The following is a 23,133-nucleotide window of genomic DNA, read 5'->3' on the forward strand; positions in this document are numbered from 1 at the left end:
GATTAACTTTATTATTGCAATCTAGGGTTTTTAAGTGCTAGTTCTCATTTTTAGTTTTTCACTTAGGATTTGCTACTAAATTATATTTTAAATTATTATATAGTCTTGGTAAGCTGTATTTCATAATAATTTCCTCACTCATAAAGTAGCTTTATAAATAGTCCATTGAATTGATTTGCCGTAATTCACATAACTATTCCTATATTTTTGGATAGTAGCATTGATCCTAATGTTTCACATTCTGTGGATAATATTGAAATAAACCTTCATACTGGTAGTTTTTATTTATTCTTTCGAATTATTCTCTTGAGACAAATTCCCAGGTAGGAAACTACTGTGTCAAAGAGTCTAAATTTTCATGTAGTTTTTATGAATATTTGACATTGGTTTTAATGAAATCAGAAATTGATTTTAGAAATCAAAACCCTTTATCATTCTGCTTTAGGCTGAGGCTCTAGCAGCAGTAATCAGTCAGTGGGAGGCACTGTCTTCTTTCACAGTGACAATGACATTATGAAGATTTCCTTAGCAATAATGTCCAAGTACATAATCAGTGGTATTAAGTAATTTGGCAATTTTCAGTCTAAAGATGACCAGTTTTCAATTAAAAAGTTTTAAAACTTTTTGGATAGATAACACTCAGAAGACTTTTAGAATGCAGCTGATGCAGAACTTTGCATTTTATGTGTGATATATTAAATTGGATTTTGAAACCGTGAATATGGTACATGGACAAAGTCAGGGAATCACACATAGGTTCCAAGCTACAGGTAGAAAGTGGATTGTACTTTCAGGGTTAAGAATCATCTTAAATCATATGTCAGGTTAAACTTAGGCAAAGTTCCTTGAGAGGGGAAAATACATGAAAATGAACTTTATAAAAAACTTAAAAGAAAATGTAGAGTTTGGAACAAGAGAAAGTGCTGAGGATACTGAATATTGAAAAAAGTAAAAGTGCACTGAAAACAGAAAATGAGATGATGTTCTTGCAGAGTTGCTCTGTGCGCGTGTATTAATTTTACGTTGTGGTAATTTTTGAAACTCCAGACTCAAACCCCACATCTCAAACACTTGTAAACTTTTCTCCCCATCAAGTTGTGCATGTTTTTTTCTCCTTTGAAGGAGTCCACATGTCAAAACAAAATCTTTAGTTAATCTTTTTCTCTTCTTCTTCCCGGTAGATGTTAGTAACCTTCAATCACAATCACATAGATGATTAAAATTTACAGTCATTTTCAAAGGTCCTATGTTGATTGGGCACAGTAGGACTGAGAAAATGGAAGATGGCAGGCTGGTAGAGGGTTTTAAAATGCATCTGTGCCATCATTTACCTCACATGTGGTTAGCACGAATTGTCATCTGCCAAATCCATAGGGTTGTGATTTTACATCAACATTCCTTACACAGAGTTCTTATGTAGATGCCTGATATGGAATTATAGTGCTACAATTCAGATGTTTTTCATTTCATTCAAAGGACATAGAGTCCTTTATGTAAATACAGATTTGAAATTATAATTTCATAGTTTGGATGTGCAATGTCATGTAAGAGATGCCTTTGAATGCTGGATCTAAGCATTAGTTTTCTTTTCTCTTACACCTCACTGTCCTCTCCCCTGCTTTCCTGCCTCAGCACCTGTCCCCAGGACATTAATCTTTGGGTCAGAGATGGATTGGGAGTGAAGGGAAGGAATTCAACTAGTACACAAATATAATTCATTGAAAAGTACTCAGACTTGCATAAATATAAAGCAATGTAAACATGCCTTCTCCTTCTTCACTCAGTTCCCTCAATCTTCCTTCTCTTAACGATAGAAATTATTTTGCAACTTGAATTTTAAAATACATCATCTAGATTTTTTAGTATCTGTCAGTTTATATTAGATTTTACCTACTCTTTTTTCTTCTTTTTATTTGGAAAAAACTTAGTCATTCAAATCTTTTTTTAAGATCATCTTCTTAATAACTCAGTTTCTGGGAGCAGTATGTTAGAATCTTCTCCAACATTTAGGGCTTGTCCATATTTCTTGCATTTCTGCTAGTTTGTTCTATTTATATTTCTGAGTCATTAAATTTGTGACTTACATATCATTTTTGGGGTGAGGGGCTACCAGGGATTTAACCACGAACCACATCCCCACCCAGCTCTTTTAATTTTTTTTTAGAGACAGATTCTCACTGAGTCACTTAGGGTCTTGCTAAGTTGCTGAGGCTGACTTTGAACTTGTCTTCCTCCTGCCTCAGCCTCCTGAGTTGCTGGGGTTATAGGTGTGCACCACCCTGCCTGACATACGTACATATCATCTTACCTGGTCATTTTACTAATGTATAATATCCTTGTATGTCCCAGTTAATATTTCTACTTTGTTTCTGTTTTGCTGAATATTCAACTCTACACTTGCTTTCTTTTGGGGGATGTGTGAGTTCCAGGGATTGAACTCAGGGTCTCTTGACCACTGAGTCACATCCCCAGAACTATTTTGTATTTTATTTAGAGACAGAGTCTCACTGAGTTGCTTAGCACCTCGCTTTTGCCGAGGCTGACATTGAACTCTTGAACCTCCTGCCTCAGCCTCGGAGCTGGAATTACAGGCATGTGCCACGCTACACTTACTTTCTTTTAGGTACTTTTTCTTACTCTATATGTTGCCTCAACTCTGTTTCCAACAGGGATATTTAGATTTTGGTTTGTCTCTTATAAAACATATAACTAGATTTCCCTCTCAATTTGAATGCTTTTATATTTTATCTAATTTACATTTATTATGACAACTGGTGGTCAGACTCACTGTCTCGTCTTATCTTATCTTATACATTCAACTTCTTTTGCTATTTGTCTTTCTTGGTTTTCTGTGTTTTTGTTTTATTTTGTTCTGCCTTATATTCCCTCTCTTCACCTTTATGAGAATGGTTCCATTGTGATTTTTTTTCACATCCCATTGGTTTACAAATTGCTTGTTCCTGTGCATTCTTTAGGTGGTTTACTTTTGCATTTTTATAAGCATGTTTTAACTTGCAATTTTATTAGCTGTTAGTTTTTACAATGCCTTAATATGCTTTCACTTCTTTAACCATTTGGTATTATCTTATCAAGAAGTTTAGGTACACATTTTTACACTGTCACATCATGCATAAATGATCATTTAGACTATTGAGATTCATTATTTTCTTTACTTACTACTCTTTCATCCCATTCTTTTGTTTCTTGGATGCATTAGTTCCTTTGCTGGATTATATCCTTGAGTGATTCTTTCAGAGTATGTTAGAAATAAACTTTTGTATTCTTTTTGTAAATTATTTTTTAGTTGTAGATGGACACAATACCTTTATTTTATTTATCTTTATGTGTTGCTGAGGATTGAACCCAGTGCCTTACACATGCTAGGCAAGTGCTCTACCACTGAGCTATACCCCCAGCCCATTGGAAACTTTGTATTCTAAGATTGTTTTTATTTTTCCCTTTCACTTTGATATTGTTTAAATGGATCTAGAAATATTGGTTCCAAAATACTTTTCTTTAGAACTTATTAATCTTTTGACTTCTTGAATTCACTTTGGTCATGAGAATTCTGATGCAAATGTGCTAATTGAATGTTTTTTATAAATGACTCATTTTCCCCTTGAATAGCTTTTTTCTCTTAACCTTTAGCAATTCCCACTGTGTGTGTGTCTGTGGGTTTTGTCTGTTTATTATATTTTACTTTCAGTCATTGGAGGATTCGGCTGGTAGGCTTAGTTCATATTGATTCTGCCTTTAAAACAGATCCAGAACCAACCATTTACCGTCTCTACTAACACAGTCCTGCCACATCATGTCTCTTCTGGATTATTATAGTAGTGCTCCTCCTGGCACGCTGGCCTCTCTCCTTCCACCTTTGGTTCTCTCTAAAATCGATTCCATCATTGCCTCTCAGTGGCAGGCAGAGCAGTCTCTTAAAACTTTGGTGTACAAAGTCTTCAGTGACTTCAGGTTTCACTGCGAGAGAGCCAAAGTGCTGAGGGATTCTGCAACAGGCTGTGTGATACGCTGCCTGTCATCTCCTAGATGGCTTTCCCGGCTCTCACTCCTTTTTGACTCACAGGTGTCATCAATATTCTGCCGTGGTTGTCACCAGGAGTCTAATATTTATTCTCACTCTGCCACACTGATTTCTATCTTGCTTTTTCAAAACATGTTCCTTTACCTGGTGGCATGGTTTGCCATCAGAGATGTTAAGATTAATTGAATGACTGGGGGCTGTGGTTGTCTAATGTCATATAACTTACTCTTTGTTTAGTAAGGTACATATACAATTAGGAAGCAGAGGCACCAGATTCAGGTTTGTGGTAACAGGTGGAAGAGACCAGAGTCCTAGGTTTACCGTCCATCAGTGGCTTGAGTTCTATTGGAAGAGATATTCTAGTGACAAGTTACCTGTGGTCTCTGAACTTCTGTGGTCCTATCTATAAATTAAGACTGAACATCATCCACTTCCTGTGAATGCTGTAGAAACAGAATAGGCACAGTATCCAGCACATAGAAAACCTCAGCGCATTTTACTTCCAACTCGCCATAACCATTCTACTTTTCCCTACATTTCTTTCTAGTGCTTGCTATAATGCTTCTTAGCTTCTGTAATAGGAAACTAAGTCAGTGCTAGTGCATAGCCAACAACAAACGAACTAACTTCAGGTAAAGTGAATGAAGTGTCAATGTCTAGGTAATTTTCTAAGGATATGGCAAATATTTTAGCTGGAAGATGCTGGAACTCTCAGTGATGGATCCCCTAGTCCTCTGTCCCTAAAGATCATTGGTGATACTTCTTAGGTTGAGAGGGGGGAGTTTAGTAAGTTTGGTAAAGTGCTTCTGTCACCTTCAAAATCTCTTTAATTCCAAACTGTGAAGTTCTGATCACCCTATAGCACTTCTCTTAATTCCCTTTTTGGGAGTCAGGATCATCTGTTCTTTTCAACTGGCGTATGATTTCCTCATGCTCATGTTAATTCCCATTACTATTTACATGAATACATATTATTCATATTGAACTCTGTAAGGAACTGAAAGAAAGCACAGACCTTAATTAAAAAAAAAAATAAGGCATGTTGCAGAATTGGCTGTCATCAGAGGAGCCAACCACATCCTTAGAATTCACGTGGCTGAGGAACTCAGGCATTTAGAGAAATTCGTCCAAAAAACAGCTCTGAGACTGATGATATAATACAGAGTAATGGAGTTGAAATTTTGTCCTAAGTAATGTTTTGAAATTAGGTGCCATAGCCAGCATATTTCTGAATTGACAATCATTGGGCAGCATTCCATGATATCGATAGTTGCGTCTTAACTGAGCCGGCTGGGAACACATCAAAGTTACAGCTTCAAACTGCCTTAATGTGCTGCTTGCCATACTGTAGTTGTCACAAAAGACTTGCTTTTATTACTTTGAGTCACTTATAACTTTTCTTTTAAATTACCTTCTTGAGTTGACATTTTTCTTAGATATAATCTACCCCTAAGATTAAATTTGTATAATGCCTTCGAGGTTCAGAATTTCAACTAGTTAAAAATTTCTTAGGCAATAAATTCAGAAAACAATTTATATACAATATTTTTGAGAATAAAACATGGCACTTTTGAGATATTACAAAAGGGACCTAGTTCAGTGCCTAGAATTATGTCAGTGTCTCAACTAAGGATTTTATAAGGTGTTTTACCCTGTTTTCTGTTGCTATAATAAAATACTTGACTCAGGGTAAATCATAGAGAATAGTTTTATTCAGTTTATGTTTCTGGAGACAGGGAGGCCCAAGATTAAGGTCCTCATCTGGTGAAGGCCTTTCTGCAATTGGGAATTTTTTGTTAAGTCCCAGAGCAGCAAAGGATATCACACAGTCAGAGGGCACATGCAAGAGACAAGTCAAATGGAGCTTTTTATAATAGATCCGCTCTTGAAATAACCTATCAAATCTTTAATCTGTGAGACTATGCATAGATTAATCCGTTCAGGATGACAGAACTTTTGTGACCTTGTCGTCTCTTGTAGATCCCACCAGATCGGTTATGGTTTAGATGTGGTGTCCCCAAAAAACTCACGTATAAGACAATGTAAGAAGGTTCAGAAGAGAAATGATTGGGTTGTAAGAGTCTTAACCCAAGCAGTGAATTAATCCCCTGATAGGGATTAGCTAAGTGGTAAGTGAAGTGGTAGAGTGTGGCTGAAGGAGGTGGGAATCCGGGTGTGGCTTGGGGGTATATATTTGTTTCTGGTCAGTGGAGTCTCTGTTTGCTTTCTGATCACCATATGAGCTGCTTCCCTCTGCCACTTTTCCTTCTTGATGCTCTGCCTCACTTTGAGCCCCAAGGAATGGAGCCGGCCTTTTGTAGACTAAAACCTCTGAAACTGTGAGCCCTCAAAAAAGACTTTTCCTCTTCTACAATTGTGCTGGTCAGATCCTTTAGTCACAACAACGAAATAGCTGACTATAACAAGGTTCCACTTTATACTGCACAATGTGGGCCAAGTTCTAACTTGAGTTTTGATGGGAACATTCAAACTGTACTATAGGGACAGCACAGTTGTTGGGTTATATGGGAGTCTGTTATCTGTGCACAAAGGGTGGACAAATGTAGAGTTGGTATTTCTCTGCTGATATCCTAGGTCTGAACACCTGTGAGTCTGTTCTCTTTTAGGCAGCCTGCCTTATATACCACCTATCTGATAGGTCAGCTGGGCAGTGGTCTATGAACCTGGCAGAGTTAAAGGAGTCTTGTGGGTACCTTTAACAACTTCACATTCTCAACTCTATGTACAGAGAATCTGAGTCAGCAAAGGAGATGTGACATTGTTACAGAGTCTCACCTTCTAGCCCCTGTCCTGCCCTTAACACTGGTGACCACACAGCACCAGCCCACCCACAATATGCCATGCACAGAGCAGGTTTTAAACAACAACATAATGTGGACAAGTTGGGTGAAGAAAGAGACCACACAGAGGATATAGCCACAGCTGAAGGATATACTGGGGAGTGACTTTTAAGAACCCAAGGCTAATACATAAATAAATGAATAAATAAATTAATTAATTCATTAATAAACCCAAGGCTCTGCAGAGACAATAACACTGATTCTACTCTGTCTCCCTTTATTATATTCCAGACTCCAAAGCCACTTACAGCCTTAACATACTCTTCTCTTTCCCCGTGTCTGTCATGTGACTCAATCTACATTTTGTGAGAGTTTTCTCTATCTTCTTTTGTTCATTTTTTTATTATAGATACTTAAGTAGAAAGTAAGAATGATACACATGATAGAGATATGGAGATTTCTGGTAAAGTGCAATGAGACAGAAAAGAAAGATACTTAGGCAAAAGCAAGATAAGAAAACCCCCTGAGGAATACATATTAAGTGATTCCTTATGAATGGAGAATAACAGTATAATTTTTTCATCTTCTAAAGATGTCCTGACTACTGAGCACATTAATTTGTCAGTTTCCCAAGCGATTGGCTTTATTTATAAAGATGATAGTATCATCATTGAAAATGATCTTCCATCAAAAGTCCTATATAGAAAATTCTCTGCTGTTTGTTAATTTTAATTTAAGCCACGGAATCCTGAATGATTGTCATTCATTCAACAAATATTTTTCTCTGAGGATGTTTACCTCTTTGACTTTATAGCCTGTTGGGGAGACACATAAATAGGCAGGTGTGATGCTGAGGGGTAGGTGCTGTAGTGGGACATAAAGGAGAGGAGCCCTGAGGAGAGGGCGGGACCACACTTGGGGAGCAATAGAAAACTTGAGAATAGAAATGTATTCTCAAGGCTGTATCCCAAAGGGTGAAAAGGGGCTGACCAAGAGTGACCAAAGAATTGAAAATGCCATGACTTGGAGATGAGAAAGCAAGATCCCATGTCTGGGAACTAAGAGTGGTCCTAAATGACTCTACTAAGCAGGCAAGAAAGAGATGAGGCCAGAGAGTTAAGTGGGGACCCGATCATGAAGGATCTTATGCATCATCTAAAGAAGTTTGAAATTTTTATTGTTTCATATATAACTTTTATATTTAACCTTCTTTCTTTTCTTTCTGCCACAGACCTCACAAGTTAGAGGTATAACTATTCTGTTTTTCACAAGTAAACAGAAACTTGCATAAGTAGGCATGTGAGTAGAAACATAAATGGTGTCTTGTCCTTAGATGGGCTTGGTTGCAAAGTTGACCCATGGCTGGATTTTGGGAACTTGAGTAAGAAACAACTCCCAATATGGATATAAAACTTTTCCTAACTTAGAAGAATGGATTTCTAAGTCTAGACTATGCAAACAGTATGACATGCTAGAAATCTACTTTCCTTCTGTGTTTCTGGAACTTCAATATATACTAAAGCAGAAGATGCAAAAAAAAAAAAAAAAAAACCTTGAATATTGAGTCTCTGGGGATCTTTCATAGACAGATACATCACACAGTGTTACTGTATTTTCATAGCTGTGTGAAGGGTGTGCTCTGTGTGATCCTTCTTGAGAGGAAGACAACCTAAGAAAACTGACATATGGATTCCTCTTCATGTACATTCTTCATGTATCTTTTCCTCTCATGAACCTCGCCATATCCTTACTATAGCACTGTGATAAAGCTTAGTCATAAGTACAATTTTATAATAAGAAACATGAGTCCTTCCAGGAGTCTTCTAACAGAGGGGAGGTTACCCAACATGCATGCTATGAATATTTACCTATCAATATTTATAGAATGAGAAGATAAATTGAACTTTCAAAAGGTAGTGGTATTATTCATATGTAAACACAGGTATACACATATTCTGTAGGTATATACCAAAACTTGTTAGCCAGTTTGATCTCTCATCATATTTCTCAAATTCTCAAACACAGCTCTGACTTACTTTTGACTATTCCCTTCAAATTATAGAGATATGCCAGCTTTGAGAAGATTATATAGAAGGAGCTACTAGCTCTTAGGGCAATTTCCAATCAGGAGATCAAGAAAGGACAAAACACCAAGGTATTTCTTTTTAAAAATGAAGGTGAATCCATAAGAAATTCAAGGATTTCCTGGTCAGATGTGTGCAGTCCCTCTTAGGTGAGCCTTTGACTTCCTCTCCATCGCCTTTGTCTCACTCTGATCCAGGGAAGAACTGTGAAAATGGTGAATTTACTGCTCCCTGCTCTGTATTTGACTGGAACCCTTCAAATCAGGAGATCCAGAAAGGGTTTAAACAATGGCCCAAGCACCAGGGATGCTTATAACATCCCAGGAAAGCTTTCTCCTATCTTTTATAGGTGAAGAAAGAATTAATTGTACAACTTCTGGTACACTAAAAGCAACCACATTATTGTCATGTGACACTCTAATGCAGACAGTTTTTCTTGTTACATTAAAAAATGCATTAGTGTTTATGAAGTAATAGCCATGGACTAGATATGTTTATATAATTTATATTGGAAAAATTCTACTCCAGGCTTACTTTAGAAGAATTTCTCTTTAAACAATTAAAAGAAATTCCTGACCTTTTATTGAACTTTGATTAGTGCCCAGGGGAACTTATATTCAACCAGGAAATCCTTGAATTTCTTATGGTTTCATCTTCATTTTTTAAAACACCTTGGAGTTCTGTCCTTTACTGAGAACCTGGGAATGGGATAACCTGATTGCGCAGTCCCTCTTACGTGGGCCATTTTAGTTCCTTTGCATAAACCTCATCTCACTCTGGTCCAAGGAAGAATTGTGAAATGGTGGGTTTACTGCTCCCCACTCTGTGTGACCTGGGAGCCCTTCATGTTAGCCAGGTTCTTCTGCAGGCCGGAAATAGAGAACATCATTTCCTAAATATGGCTGGGCTGGTTTTTATCTTTATTTCTTGTCTAACTGCTTGTTTGATGTCAAGTCTTGTTAAGCGGAGAGGTCTCACAGTTCATAAGTGGACCTTGACACAGAAGGTCCCTGGAACTCATCTGCAGTGGCACAGTGATTTCCAGCAACGTGCAGCTTCTGAGGGGAGTTTTCTTCTTAGGCTCTTTTCATGGTTTCTGCTGCTGCTCTATTGCCTTCTGTCCTTCATTTTTCTCTTTTCTCTTCTTTCACTTATTACATTGTCAGATGTCTCCCCTCAGCTGGTCATAAATGTGTATCTCAATTCTTTTTGCACATGTACAATGCAGTTTTATGTGTCTTGTTCATAATTCTAAAAGCAAAGAAAGCATTTTACTGTGTTTCCCTGTTTATAACAACTTAATAGAAATGTCTTTTATTCATGTGAGCCTAGATTCTTTCAGTCTTGTTCGAACAGGGGATTGTTTTGCTTATTTGACTTCATTGTGTCCTTCTGGGTCAGTTGCTTTAATGGATATATTTCAATTGCTGGTACACCTACCTAGAACCAGTTGGATGCCAGTAATAGTTTAGTTCTAACCAAAGTGTAGGTTATGTTTGCAGGCCCTTGTGTTCAGAGGATTGATAATTGAAGTGAGTGTTGGGTGATTCATGGGTGTTTGGGGCATTGTTAGTTTTAGAAGAAAAATATCCTGAGAATTCTAGCAGTATAAAATCAAACTGTTTTAATTCTCAAAAAGAAATAGTTGCCGAATCATGTACATTGTGGCCTTTGGTATTTTCTATTTCAGTTTTCCAGAGAGATGGTCCTTCAGAGCCTACACATCTGTTCTGTATTTTGACCCCTGGATGAGAATATTCATTCAAGCCAAAAGAGTTCAAACAAAACACCTATGTTATTGCCTCTACCGACCCAGGTAACTCGCTTTTCTTCAATTATCTTCCTAGAACTTTAATTTAGAAAATTGATATACTCCCCCAAATTGTCAGAGTGAGGGCATTAGCTCTATTAGTAAGATTTTTATTTTGTAAGCAAAATTCAAACTGCATTCAGGAAGAATCTCTTTAAGCAAAGAATTTTTGCTAAAGAGTGCTCACATGTGACAATATTTGTCAGTAACTGGAACACACTGAAGTGAACATGCTAAGTTAGATAATCACCCCAGGTAGGAACTTGTTTGTCACTTCAATGAATCTCATGTGCTTTTATTATGATTGGTTCCATTAAGAAGTCACAGGTCATATTGTGCTCAATGATGGACTGCATGCATGATGGTGGTCCCATAAAATTATTTCACCTAGTGACGACCTGGTTGCCTTAGTTTGTATAAGTAGATTCTATACCTAACAGTACATACTCCATGAGGAAGCAATGATTGAATATTTATGTTTAAGTGTACTATATATGTAGAATGAACATCTATTCATACACATCTGAATTATTTATATTTAATTTATTTTTTGTATTTCAGTGTGAACATTTTTAGGCTTGTATTTTCTTGTAATAAAATGTATTGTCCAGCTATTCATTCAGTTAGAATGGTCATGTTTTGTGCAGTCATTCATTTATATGCCAAATAATTATCAAAAATCTATCTGATACTTCTCAAAAGAAGAAATACAAACATATGAAAAAATGTTCAACAACATTAGCAGTTAGGAAAATGCAAATCAAAACTACACTGAGATTTTATCTCACACCAATCAGAATGGCAGCCATCAATAATGCAAAGAATAATAAATGCTGGAGAGCATATGGAGAAAAAGGAACCATTTTACTCTGTTGGTGGGACTATAAATTAGTACAGCCACTATGGAAATCAGTATGAAGGTTCCTCAAAAGGTGGGGCATGAAACTCCCATACAACACAGCTATACCACTCCTCAGTATTTATCCTAAAGAATTAAAGTCCTCTTACTACACTGATAAATTCATACCCAGGTTTATAGCAGCACAATTCACAATAGCCAAACTATGGAACCAGCCTAAGTGTTCATCAATGGATGAATGGATGAGGGGAAATGTGGCATATATACACAGTGGAATTTTATTCAATCACAAAGAAAAATGAAGTTTTATCATTTGCAGGAAAATGGATGGAATTAGAGACCATCATGTTAAGTGAAATAAGTTAAATTGAGAAGATCAAGGGTATGTTTTCTCTCATATGCTAAAGAAAAAAGCATAGAGAGAAAAAAGAAAAAGGTGGGGGTGGGTTTCCTAAAAATCAAAGACTTATCAGTAGAGGAAAGAGACCCGAGGTTTGAGGAGAAGAGGGAAGCACGGAATATGGGGAGTGATGTTGGTCAAATTATATTGATTGTTATATTGTTTGCATGTATGAATATGTAACAACACATCCTATCATGTGTAACTATAATGCACCCAATAAAAAATGTGGGGAAAAAAGAAAAAAGAGAAAAAAGCCTGTATGAGATTGTACTGGGTACAAAGCATTAAAAAAGATAAGATTAATTCTGTTGCTAAGGAGCTTAATATCTACTGAGAGACATTTATTTCTTGCACACTCTCTCTCTGTATATGTCTTTGTACCTGCATTATCCTTTGATTTCTGCAGTGATCCTCTGAGTTGGTTTTTATCACCATTTTAGACTTCAAGACAAGAACTCAAATCTTCTGTCTCCAGTTCTTTATCCAAATTTGATGCTCCTTTTCATGTATCACTTTCATTCTTTATAATAGACCTACATTTGCCATGTTGTCTTATTTTCATGAAAAAACAATTGCTGACCTGGAGTTTTGCAGTCATTCATATAAATATTAGTATTAAAAATATAGATCCCTGTGTTGTATTGCCTGACCACAAACCATTGGATTCCTCAACAGTTTTACTTTTCATTTCTAATTATACCAAAAATCATCTTTTGAAAATAAAGTACACACAGCCTGAACTTTCCCTGTAAGTCAGTCTGTGCCTTCCCTAGCAAATATCAAAGCAGTGTTTCCTTTTATCAGTCTCATTCTTCTGGGAGGTACCAAGGATCTCCTGGATCATTAAGAATAGCTGATCTTTTCAAATTAATCATTCTTCTCTTAGGGAGTATGGGTAAAAAATAGCTTGAACCAGTAGAAATGTGAATTTGTCTCTTTCCAAGGGAATTTTAGTAAACTGAGTTTCATCCACCAAAATTACTTATCTCAAGTGATGGATGGTTCCCATTCTAGTATGTTTTTTATTCTCCTTTCAAAGTAATATTCTTATATATATATATATTACTGTGAATAGGTATTATGTGCATATGTATGTTTATATGTATTTGTTTTATTTCATAAAAGGAATGAAAGAGGCTTGAATCTTTGCCAAGTTTAATTTGGAGCTCCGATAAACTGTTAAATCTGATATTTGCTATCTACAGTATAGAAAGATGTATTTTGTGGCTTTTTATCTTAGGATTTGCCTCACTATTTGCTTGCCATCTTTACTTATATGTAATTTCCCTCAGATTCTTTGGTGGCAGAAGTCTTGCATAAGAAATATGTGGAGTTTTCTAATGAGACAACCTCTATTTTTTCTTTTCTAAAAGGCACTATAGCTCCAATGTCTACATTAAAATAGATTAAGAGCGGGGATTGACCCTGTTTGGCCAAAGTAGAGTCATTTAAAGGGTATTAAAAGGTGATCGCTCTGTCCACTTGGCCACCCTGGCTCCAATAAATTTCTGGAAATGAAATGGGAAACCAAGGTTGCCCCTAAAAGAACTCTGTAATCCTGAAGTTTTATTTATAAGAATACATAACTATGCTTCATGGTCAATTATTCTCTACACTTCTGTAACAAGCAGGAAAATGTCTGGATCCATGTGGGTTTGTAGTTGCTTTAGCAGTGGCACTCCAATATGCCTAACAAGTTCAGAGGCGGACTAGAGGGGAATTTCTGATGCCATGTCATTGGTTTCTTTCCTTGATCATTTTCTGTTCAGTATTTTAATTGGTGACTTGGATAAAAAACAAACTTGTATGCTTCTTGAATTTGTAGTTAACCCTGACCTAAGAGGAATGTCTTATATCGGGCATAACAGAAATAATATGTGCAAGAGTTGAAATCCAGTAGATATATGTGATATAGACAATGTGTAGATCAGAATTTAGATTTTGAAAATCTGTTATGTAAGTTTAGATTTAACAATGATTTACATGAAAAAATGTGGGCATGCTTTAATTGACCCTAAGGGTCATATTAGCTGATAGCGTTTCAGGTTGTTGACACGTGGTTATGAAACTTATGAGCAGAACAGGATAGTTAGAGTACCAATCCACCATGTTCTGTGTACCCCATGTCTAGAGGGAGATGCCCAGACAGGAATCCTTCAAGAGGGACACAGACTTACTGAAAAGTGTCTAGCTCGTAGGAAAGTAACTGTCTGGTAAGGGAACAGTGATGGAACTGAGGATCATCCATGGAAGAGAGAGGACTTACAGCTGAGAGGAAACATGAATGGCTGTCATGTGATGGTTGGAATTCCAGAAGGCAGAAGCTAAATGAAAGTAGAAGACATTTACAAATGGCTCCTCATGAGTGTGATAGGCTGTTTTTACAAGGAGGAGGCAAATGGATTTCCCTTTTCCATTGTGCTTAATATAAAGTATTCCTAGGAGTCAGGTACTAGGGAGTGTTAAAACTGCCTCACCATCACCATTGATTCCGTGTTTCAGTGCCTGTGATGTTCTGGAGAACTGACATGATAGCACAGTGTTGCTCAGGATACATGCGAGTTTCACTGAGCTCTTTGCTAAGTGTATCCAGCATTTGCTCCTCTCCGGTAGTTTTCAATTATAAAATTCAAAGCTTCCCCATTGGGTTGAGTTTGGGGATCAGTCACTTTAGAGGGGCTTTACTGCTCATATGGCTTCCTTTGGTTGAACACCAGTCCTTAGTCTATTTAGCAGCTTAGGCATTCAGACTATTAAATCCAATGTGTCCAGGATAGGAGATTGGTTTCTGTAGACACCTATGGCACAGGGTACAGCAGCTTATAGAGGGCTACAAATGCAGTATGAGATTAATAAAATTCCTCATGCCCTCCAGTACTAGAAGAAACTTCCACCCAGGATCAGTACAGATTTGTCTTTGGAGAGATCTAACTTGTAGAGGAAATTATTGCTTGGGAAGAATTTTAACAGGATGATTTCTAAGGTCCCTTACTTCTGATTTTATAAACCTCTGCTTATATAATACAGACAGGTTAATATATAGCTATGTTACTTACTCTTAGGCAACAAACATTACTGATTGACTTTGAATTCTTGAGAGAAATAACTCACATTAAAACTCTGCATATTAGGACTAAAGAGGGGAGTAAAATGGTCACCCCTGAAAGTTCTTTGGGAGGCGGAGCCATAGTGTCTGCTTGAAGAACTCCATTCATCAATAGCATTGCTTTATTGTAGACCTGCAACTTGGCCTTTTAAGGCCATTTAGGGATGCTGACTTTATGATCTGTTGCTGAATACTATGCAACCCTATCTTCCAGGACAGTCTACATTTTCTCAGGTTGTTCTCCACATGGTCACAGCCTAACCACATAGAGACTAATAATTTGTGAAAAGCATCTCTTACAAACTCTGTATCTTATGTATCTGTTCATGAATTTTATAATTTTAGAATCTTTAATCTTTCCATTTGGGGTACAGAATTAAAATCTGCCAAACCCAGATTTGCATTTCAGTTATGTCATTTACTAGCTGGGGACCTGTGTCAGTTACTTAAGCCTTATCTCTCTTTACTGCGAATTGGGAATTCCTCTGCCATTTAGGAATGTTGTGAAGATTGAAACAGAACTGTGTGTTTTATAAGATAAGAACACTCATCAAAGTTCCCAAAATATTTTTAAATCAGCTGTAGTTTTTATACTGAATGGGTATTAAGCGGATGGAATGACCGCTATGTGCAAGGCACTCCTACAAGCACTAGGAATTCAGCACAAGCAACAATAAAAATCCACTGCCCTCGTGGAACTTACGTTCTAATGTGAGAAAGATAATAAGTTCATAAAAACATATAAAAAATTATTGGGTATTTGTAAGTGCTACTAGAAAAAGTAAACCAGGGCAGGAGATTATAGGAACATTAAATGGCACTTTTAGAAAGGGAAGCAAGAAGTAACTTCTGTGCAGAGAGCGGCACAAGTTGAGAGAGTAAATGTATTGGTCATCTATCCTGGCATAACACCATCCCCAAATTTAGTAGCTGAGTGTTAAAAAGAACTATTTATTACCTCAGTTTCTATGGGTCTGTAATTCGATAGTGGCTCCGTTGGGTGCCATTGGCGTCCAGTCTCTTATGCGGGTACTGAGAGATTTTGGCTGGGGTTGCTAATGGCTTGCCTGGAGCTAGAAGACCCACGTCCAAGGTGGCTCACTCACAAGTGAGCAAACTGGTTCCTCTTTACGGGAGCCGTTGCTCAGCACAGGTCTACCTGAGCATTCTCAAGGCCAGAGGCGCTGGTGTCCATCAAAGTGAGCAGTTCAAGAGAACCAAGTTCAGACTGCAGCTTTTTAGAACCCAGCCTCGAAAACCACATATCATCTCCTCTATGATATTCTGCTGGTCATACAGGTCAGGCTAGATTCAGAGTGTGTGTGTGTGTGTGTGTGTGTGTGTGTGTGTGTGTGTTGTGTGTGGGGGTGACTCTACACAAAGGCATGCATACTGAGATGCAAAAATCCAAGGGGACATCTAGGAGGGCACGTTGCTCAGTGAGTCCTGGAAGAGTTTTGGGAGAAGAAGGCTCCAGGAAGAGAAGACGGTAAGCACAAAGGCAGAAGTCAAAGGTGGTGTAACTGGAGTACAGCGGTCAGGAAGAAGATGGGGCAGATGAGTAGGTCTGGAGCCGCAGGGCCAGAGGAGGGCCCTGTACTGAGAATGGAGTAACTTTTGAGCAGAGGAGTGGCATTATTGATTCAGATTTTTTTTTTATTGTAAACAAATGGGATACATGTTGTTTCTCTGTTTGTACATGGAGTCAAGGCATACCATTTGTGTAATCATAAATCTACAGAGGGTAATGTTGTTTGATTCATTCTGTTATTTTTCCCCTTCCCTCCACCCCGCCCACCCCCTTTTCCCTCTATACAGTCCTTCCTTCCTCCATTCTTGCCCCCCTCCCTAACCCTAACTCTAACCCTAAAACTAACCCCTCCTACCCCCCATTATGTGTCATCATCCACTTATCAGTGAGATTGATTCAGATTTTTAAAAGATTACTCTGGTTACCAAGTGTAGAATTGGTTTTATGGGACAAGAAAGGAGGAAGAAAGGCCAGGTAGGATAGATACCATTGCTTTACTCTAGGGGCTTGGGCTCAGGAAGTGATGGGTAGTGCCTTACAGATTTGCTGTGAAGGGCGACCAGCATGACTTGCTGAGGGTGGATGTTGGGAAGGGAAAAAATCAGGAGTCTGGAAGGCCTTCTAAGTTTTTTTCCCTGATCAAAAAATTGGAAATTAGGGGAGGTGCAGTGGTAGGGATTAGGAGTAATGGTTGATGAAGTAATCTCTGCTTCGTTCTGGACACCTTACATTTGAGAGGTCTGTTTGACATCCAGGCCCAGCTATCCTCATTAGACTAGCCAGAAAATTCTTACTCCTACCTCATTACATATTTAAGGAATGATTAAGGATTATAACTATTTAACAATAAAACTGAACCAGGTAAACTCTCATAACTTAAAATTTAAAAAAGTGATGTGAATACCAAAATATGATTAAGATTCTTAATTGTAGGCTAATTTTTTTTGCATTTGTAAAAGTTCAGAACTGTAGTAGTCTTTACTTGTAGTCCTTTTTCAACTTAAAATTTTAAAATATTTTCTACTGGCCAACATTCTTTGGACAAATGTATGGCTATGAAAATTAAATGTCAGTAAATTTTAAATTTCTGCAAGTTGTTTTGATCAGTTCCGTCGCCAGAATGTTGTACCATGCTGTACTCCACTTTGGCAACAAAAAGCCTTAAAAGTTACTCAGTGTTTCTTTGTATTTTTAAATTCTCTGGTGGAAGAGAGTTATCTTTTGTTCTTAAAATAGTATAATGAATAAAATTTCAAACAGTGCAGAATTAGTTATGGGAAAAAAATCCCAAGTAACAAAGAGCCTCCTTTTATAATCACATTTATTCTGTGTTCTAACAATCCATTATCTCTTCAAAAGGAGAACCTCTGCTAGGAGTTTACTAAATATGCTTGCAGATTGTTTCCTATGCATTTACATGCATACTCAGTCTTTTTAAAAAACTATACAGCTTATAATTTTCACTTAAAATTAATCTTGAAGGTCTTTGTCATCATTTTATATATCATAGTATTCTGTGGCTTAACTCTTTTCTCATTGAGAGTTCTTAGGGTTTACACTGTTATAAACGATGCTAAAAGGGACATGCTTGGGCATCTTTGGACATATATATTTATGCTCATATGCAGTTATTTCGGTAGAACAGATTATAGAAGTGAATTTCTGGGCCATAAGGAATACACGCCATTAACCTTGAGGGCTGCTGTTAATTTACTCTCTAATAACTGGGAACCACTTTGTTCTTACACCAACAGTGTGTAAGAGTGTCCTTTTGTCTTATTCCAAATCAACACTTAATATTAACAGTGTTTTCTTTTTTCGTTTGTGCTTCTCTGAGGAGCAAAATTTTTGTATTGTTTTAATTTTCATTCCCTTCAATACTTTTCATTAACCATGTTTTCTAACTGTTTGGGAAAGAAAATATTGCATATGTTGTTTTATGCTGAAAGCAGACATAACCACAATATTTCACAGTCCATTTCATTGGTGGAAAAATCAAAGGTGAAATGTGTGACAAAGAGAAAGAGTGGAGGCCTGAAAGACACCAAAAGACACAGACACACAGAGAAGGTAGAAAGAAATATGGAGATAGAGGCTGTAGGCTGGGGTTGTGGGCAGAGGTAGGTAAATGCAGAGGGTGGATGTGCAATGAAGTTGAAGAAAAGTCCAGCCACTGAGACACAGGAAGCCTGTCCTAGAGGCCCTTACCCTCCTTTGCAAGGACTGAAGAGCTGAGAGCTGGCTGGGTTCTGTTCCTTCTCCTCGGTGGATGTGTTACATTGGCCTTGTATCTTCAGGAGTTCACTTGTAGGAGAAATAAAGTGTCAAGTTCACGCGGGGTTCCAATTCTGGATGAAGATTTGAACAAACATTCTTTCATTTATAAGAGAGATTCATTGCTCTGAAATTATAGAAGTAAGTGCATACACTTAATTAGCTTGTTTAAATTGTAATGAGCAATTGTAAAATTTAGTTGTGAACAGGCAAGCAGATCATCTGGGATCAGGTTAACTCACTGACAGACATGGAAGATGGCGCTTCTTGGGGCCTTTGCTATTTAAATTGAGCACTAATGCAGAGTTGGCACTTTTTGTGCCACATTTCCTTTCTATAAAAAAAAAACTTGAGTAAGTTAACTCACATCATCTTTGAAGAATTACCTCATTGTTCAGCCTCCCCTTGATTTCCTTCTGATTCTAAAAAATGATTTGATCTAAAATAGATGATTCAAACAAGATAAAGTTTGAGATTAGAATATGATTTTTTTAAAAAAATAATCCCAGTATATAGTAACTAATCATTTTTATATTGAAACTTAAGTTTTACTTTCTTAAATGTAATAGAGACTAATTTGGAATACACTTAGGTTATGACTTAAATGAATAATGTTCATCATAAAAGAAAACCAAGGGAATAAACCAATAATTTACTTTATGTTAGATTTTTATGGGTATTTCTTTCCTGTAGTTACCCATTTAATCATCTCTGAAATGGTTTTAAATTTAGCAATAACAAAAACAAAGTTGCTGTAACTCAAATTGTTTATTAAGCCACTGAAGTAGATGAATATAGGATGACATGTATTTTCTTTGCGGGGGGATACCAGGGATTGAACTCAAGGGCACTCGACCACTGAGCCACATCCGCAGACCTATTTTGTATTTTATTCAGAGACAAGGTCTCATTGAGTTGCTTAGTGCCTCACTTTTGCTGAGGCTGGCTTTGAACTCTTGTTTCTCCTTCCTCAGCCTCCTGAGCTGCTGGAACTACATTTAATATTGGCCTTTTCACATTTTAACTGAGCAAATTTCTATAAGTCCTTCAGATTCTTAGAAGAAAAGTAATTCATCCACTGACTCAACTCTTTATATTTTCTCATCCGCGGTACACTTCTGCTCCAAAATACTTATTGGGGGAATTAGATAATAACGAAGCATGGTGAGCACTTACTAAGAACCAGCATTGTTCTAAGTTCTCTGGCTGTATCGAAATATTTACTTCTCAGGACAACCCTGAAGATAGGCACCATTATTACCACCCACTCAGAGATGAACAAGTAGAATCACAGGAAATACAATCTTACACCTCACCTTGAACCCAGGCAGAGGGACTCCAGATATTCCTAATCTTAGCATCTAATTATAAAACTTCTGTCTGGAGTACATTTGTACTGCTTCTTTTGAGATAATGGAAGAAATTCTTAAACTATAAATAGACTCCAGCTAAGAAACATTTAAATTATGTGTGACCCGTTTGTACCAGCAATCAGTGAAAAATTTGCATTACTGCTTATATTGTTTAAAAGTCAGATCATGTAAAGGTAATTCTAAATCAAGCTATCATTTAACAGCGATTACTATTAACATAGATTCCAGAGGTTGGCAAACCTTTTCTGTAATAGGACTGATAGTAAATATATGGGTGTATTCAGTTCTTTTACATAATTTCATTTTTTCCTTTACTTTTAGAACCATTGAAAAATGAAAAATTGTTCTTAGGTCTGAGGCTGAACCAAAAGAAGTCAGTGGCTCAGTTTGACCCACAGTCTGGTATAAACTTATTGGGGCATATGGGTTTAGACTCTCACTCTCCCATCTGCCTGAGCAAACACCTCTTTTTGTATATCTTAAAACATTTGGGCTCCAGGAAATGATCTACAGGTCTCTACCTGCTTGTACTGAAATGTCGATACCTTAATAAGTCTGGGTTCTCCAGAGAAACAGAACCGATAGCATATAGTCAGCGACTTCATTGTGGGAATTATCTCTCATGTTTATAGAGTCTTTGAAGTCTTACAATCTGCAGTTTGCAAGCTGATAGACCAGGAAAGACCGGTGGTGTTGTTTAGCCTGAATTTGAAGGACTGAGAAGATGGTGCAGCTTTCATTCTGAGGCTAACAGCATAGAAACTAGGGTGGACAGGTAGAGATGCCGGTGTAAAACCTGGAATTCAAAGACCTGAGGACCTCAGTTTCTGATGTCCTGGGTCAGGAGAAGATATGTGTCCCAGCTCATACGAGATTAAATTTTCCTTCCTCCATGTATTTTTTTTCTATTTTGGCCCTCAGTAGATTGGATGATGCCAACCTCATTGATGAAGGAGGGTCTTCTTAGCCCACTTATTCAGAGGTTAATCTCTTACAGAAACACCCTCACAGGCATACCCAGAAATAATGTTTTACCAGCTCTCTGGGCATCCCTCAACCTAGTCAGATTGATATATAAAAGTAGTCATCATATGCCTTATGAACATTGAAGATGTCAGAAGATGATGTACTCCTGACATTACCAGAGTTTTGGAGTGAACACTGCTGCTCGAGGAGTCCCAAGGAACTAGATTTGGCCATGGGTTTCACAGTGCCACTCAAAGAGACTAGCAGAGGGGAAGACAGGAAAGAAGCTTTAATCAGTGTGTCTGCACTGAGGAACAGAGAAAGGTTGAGGACCGAAGATCTGTGTTCGGGGGCGCTGACAAGAACTTCGAAGCTTTATAGAAAAAGGAGACCAAAGGCAGGCAGGGTGGGTGTTTTGCATAGCTGGGGTTTTACATAGCGGGCAAAGCAGGCAATCTTGATCAGACAGTTGTCAGATTGATCATTATCTCAGGACTGGTTCCATAAAGCTTCAGGGAAGTCATCATCCCCGGAAAGGCCAATTTGGTTCCCACTGTGAGATGATTTGCTCTTGCTTAGGGGAACAGTCTTTGTTTTCCTCATGGAGTGACTGCCCAGGGGGTGAAGTCCTCATGGGGTGATCTTGCTTGCTGCTGCTTTGGGGTCATTTTGGTTCCTTGTCATAAAGATGTTTATAGATCAGAGCTGATGTTTCTGGAATCTGAGCTAACTGCAGGAGAGAGTGGCTCAGAAGAACTCAGGAGGAAAGAAATGTCAAAGAGGCACCACGGAACCAAAGAGGGCAAAACGGAGCTAGTTAGGTCAGTGCCCAGCCCATCTTCCACTGATTCTTTAGGGGTAAGAAGCAAAAGTTTAGAACGAGGCATAGAGAGCTTCGGGCATTCTCAAACCAATTATTATTCTGGAATGTTTCTTTCCATGATGGTTTAAACAAACAATTAAAAGCCTGGTTCCAAGAAAAGTCCTTTTTAACAGATACAAGAGTTTCAACTGTGTTCAGGGAACCTCTGTTCTGCAGAGCTCATCCAATCCAAACTTTGTTCTCTTGCATTCACAGATATATACATATATACATTTTTCTTTTTCCTTGATTGTTCTAGAGTTCTTTGCTGTCATGAAAACAATGGATCTGTTTTTTGAACAATAAAGTAGAAAATGTGCTCTTAGTAGCTTAAGATGATATTAATGTGTGTTTCTGTGCATTTAGCTAGAGATAATTGTTTGGAGACTGGGAGAAGAGTTTTATCCAGTGACAATGAGGATCTGAGCAAGAGGGCTGTGCATATTAACCAGAAACTTTGACAAAGGAGCACTTGCATAAGTTTTTTTTTTTCTTTTTAAGAAAATTACCCATTTTATATGTATAAGTGAACATGTGTGTGGGCAGAGATTTTCTTATCTTGTTCCTGAAGTTCCCTTACGGAAGTAAAATTACCAAGTAGTAAAAGGCAAGGGATTTCTTCTTAGATATAAAGTTTGCTAATTTACCAGCTGGATGTAACTTACTTGATGAATCTTCCTTAATAATTGCCTATCTCTGGAGTATGTAGTGAGCTAAAGAATATTCCCTTATTCTCTTATATTACTTTGAAATGACAATATGACTTGATTAGGTTCTTTTTTTTTTTTCTTTCCAGAAAGTATCTGTATGTCACATATTCTTTTAAAGGAACACTTAAAAATGAAGTAAAAAAGGCAGAAGAAGCAGTAAAGATTGGTACGTGATTAACTGGGGCCCACATCACTATTGTACGTTCACTCAGCAAATGTTAAGTGAGCACTTATGAGACATTTGCTGCTGTAGGTGTTGCTGTAATCGAATGTCACTCCTGCCTCTGAGAAACTTCACAACATATTCCTTTATCT

At 37.5% G+C, this 23,133-nt stretch overlaps 1 protein-coding gene across 1 annotated transcript in view; it reads left to right on the plus strand.

Annotated features, from left to right (window-relative positions):
* Positions 1-23,133, plus strand: part of Morc1 (MORC family CW-type zinc finger 1) — a 146,302-nt gene that overhangs the window by 25,832 nt on the left and 97,337 nt on the right. The window contains 2 exon segments of the mRNA XM_047565496.1: positions 10,615-10,740; positions 22,905-22,984. Of these exon segments, the coding sequence (XP_047421452.1) occupies positions 10,615-10,740; positions 22,905-22,984 (206 nt within the window).

Source organism: Sciurus carolinensis, chromosome 9 (assembly GCF_902686445.1).
Source record: "Sciurus carolinensis chromosome 9, mSciCar1.2, whole genome shotgun sequence".
NCBI lineage: Eukaryota > Metazoa > Chordata > Mammalia > Rodentia > Sciuridae > Sciurus > Sciurus carolinensis.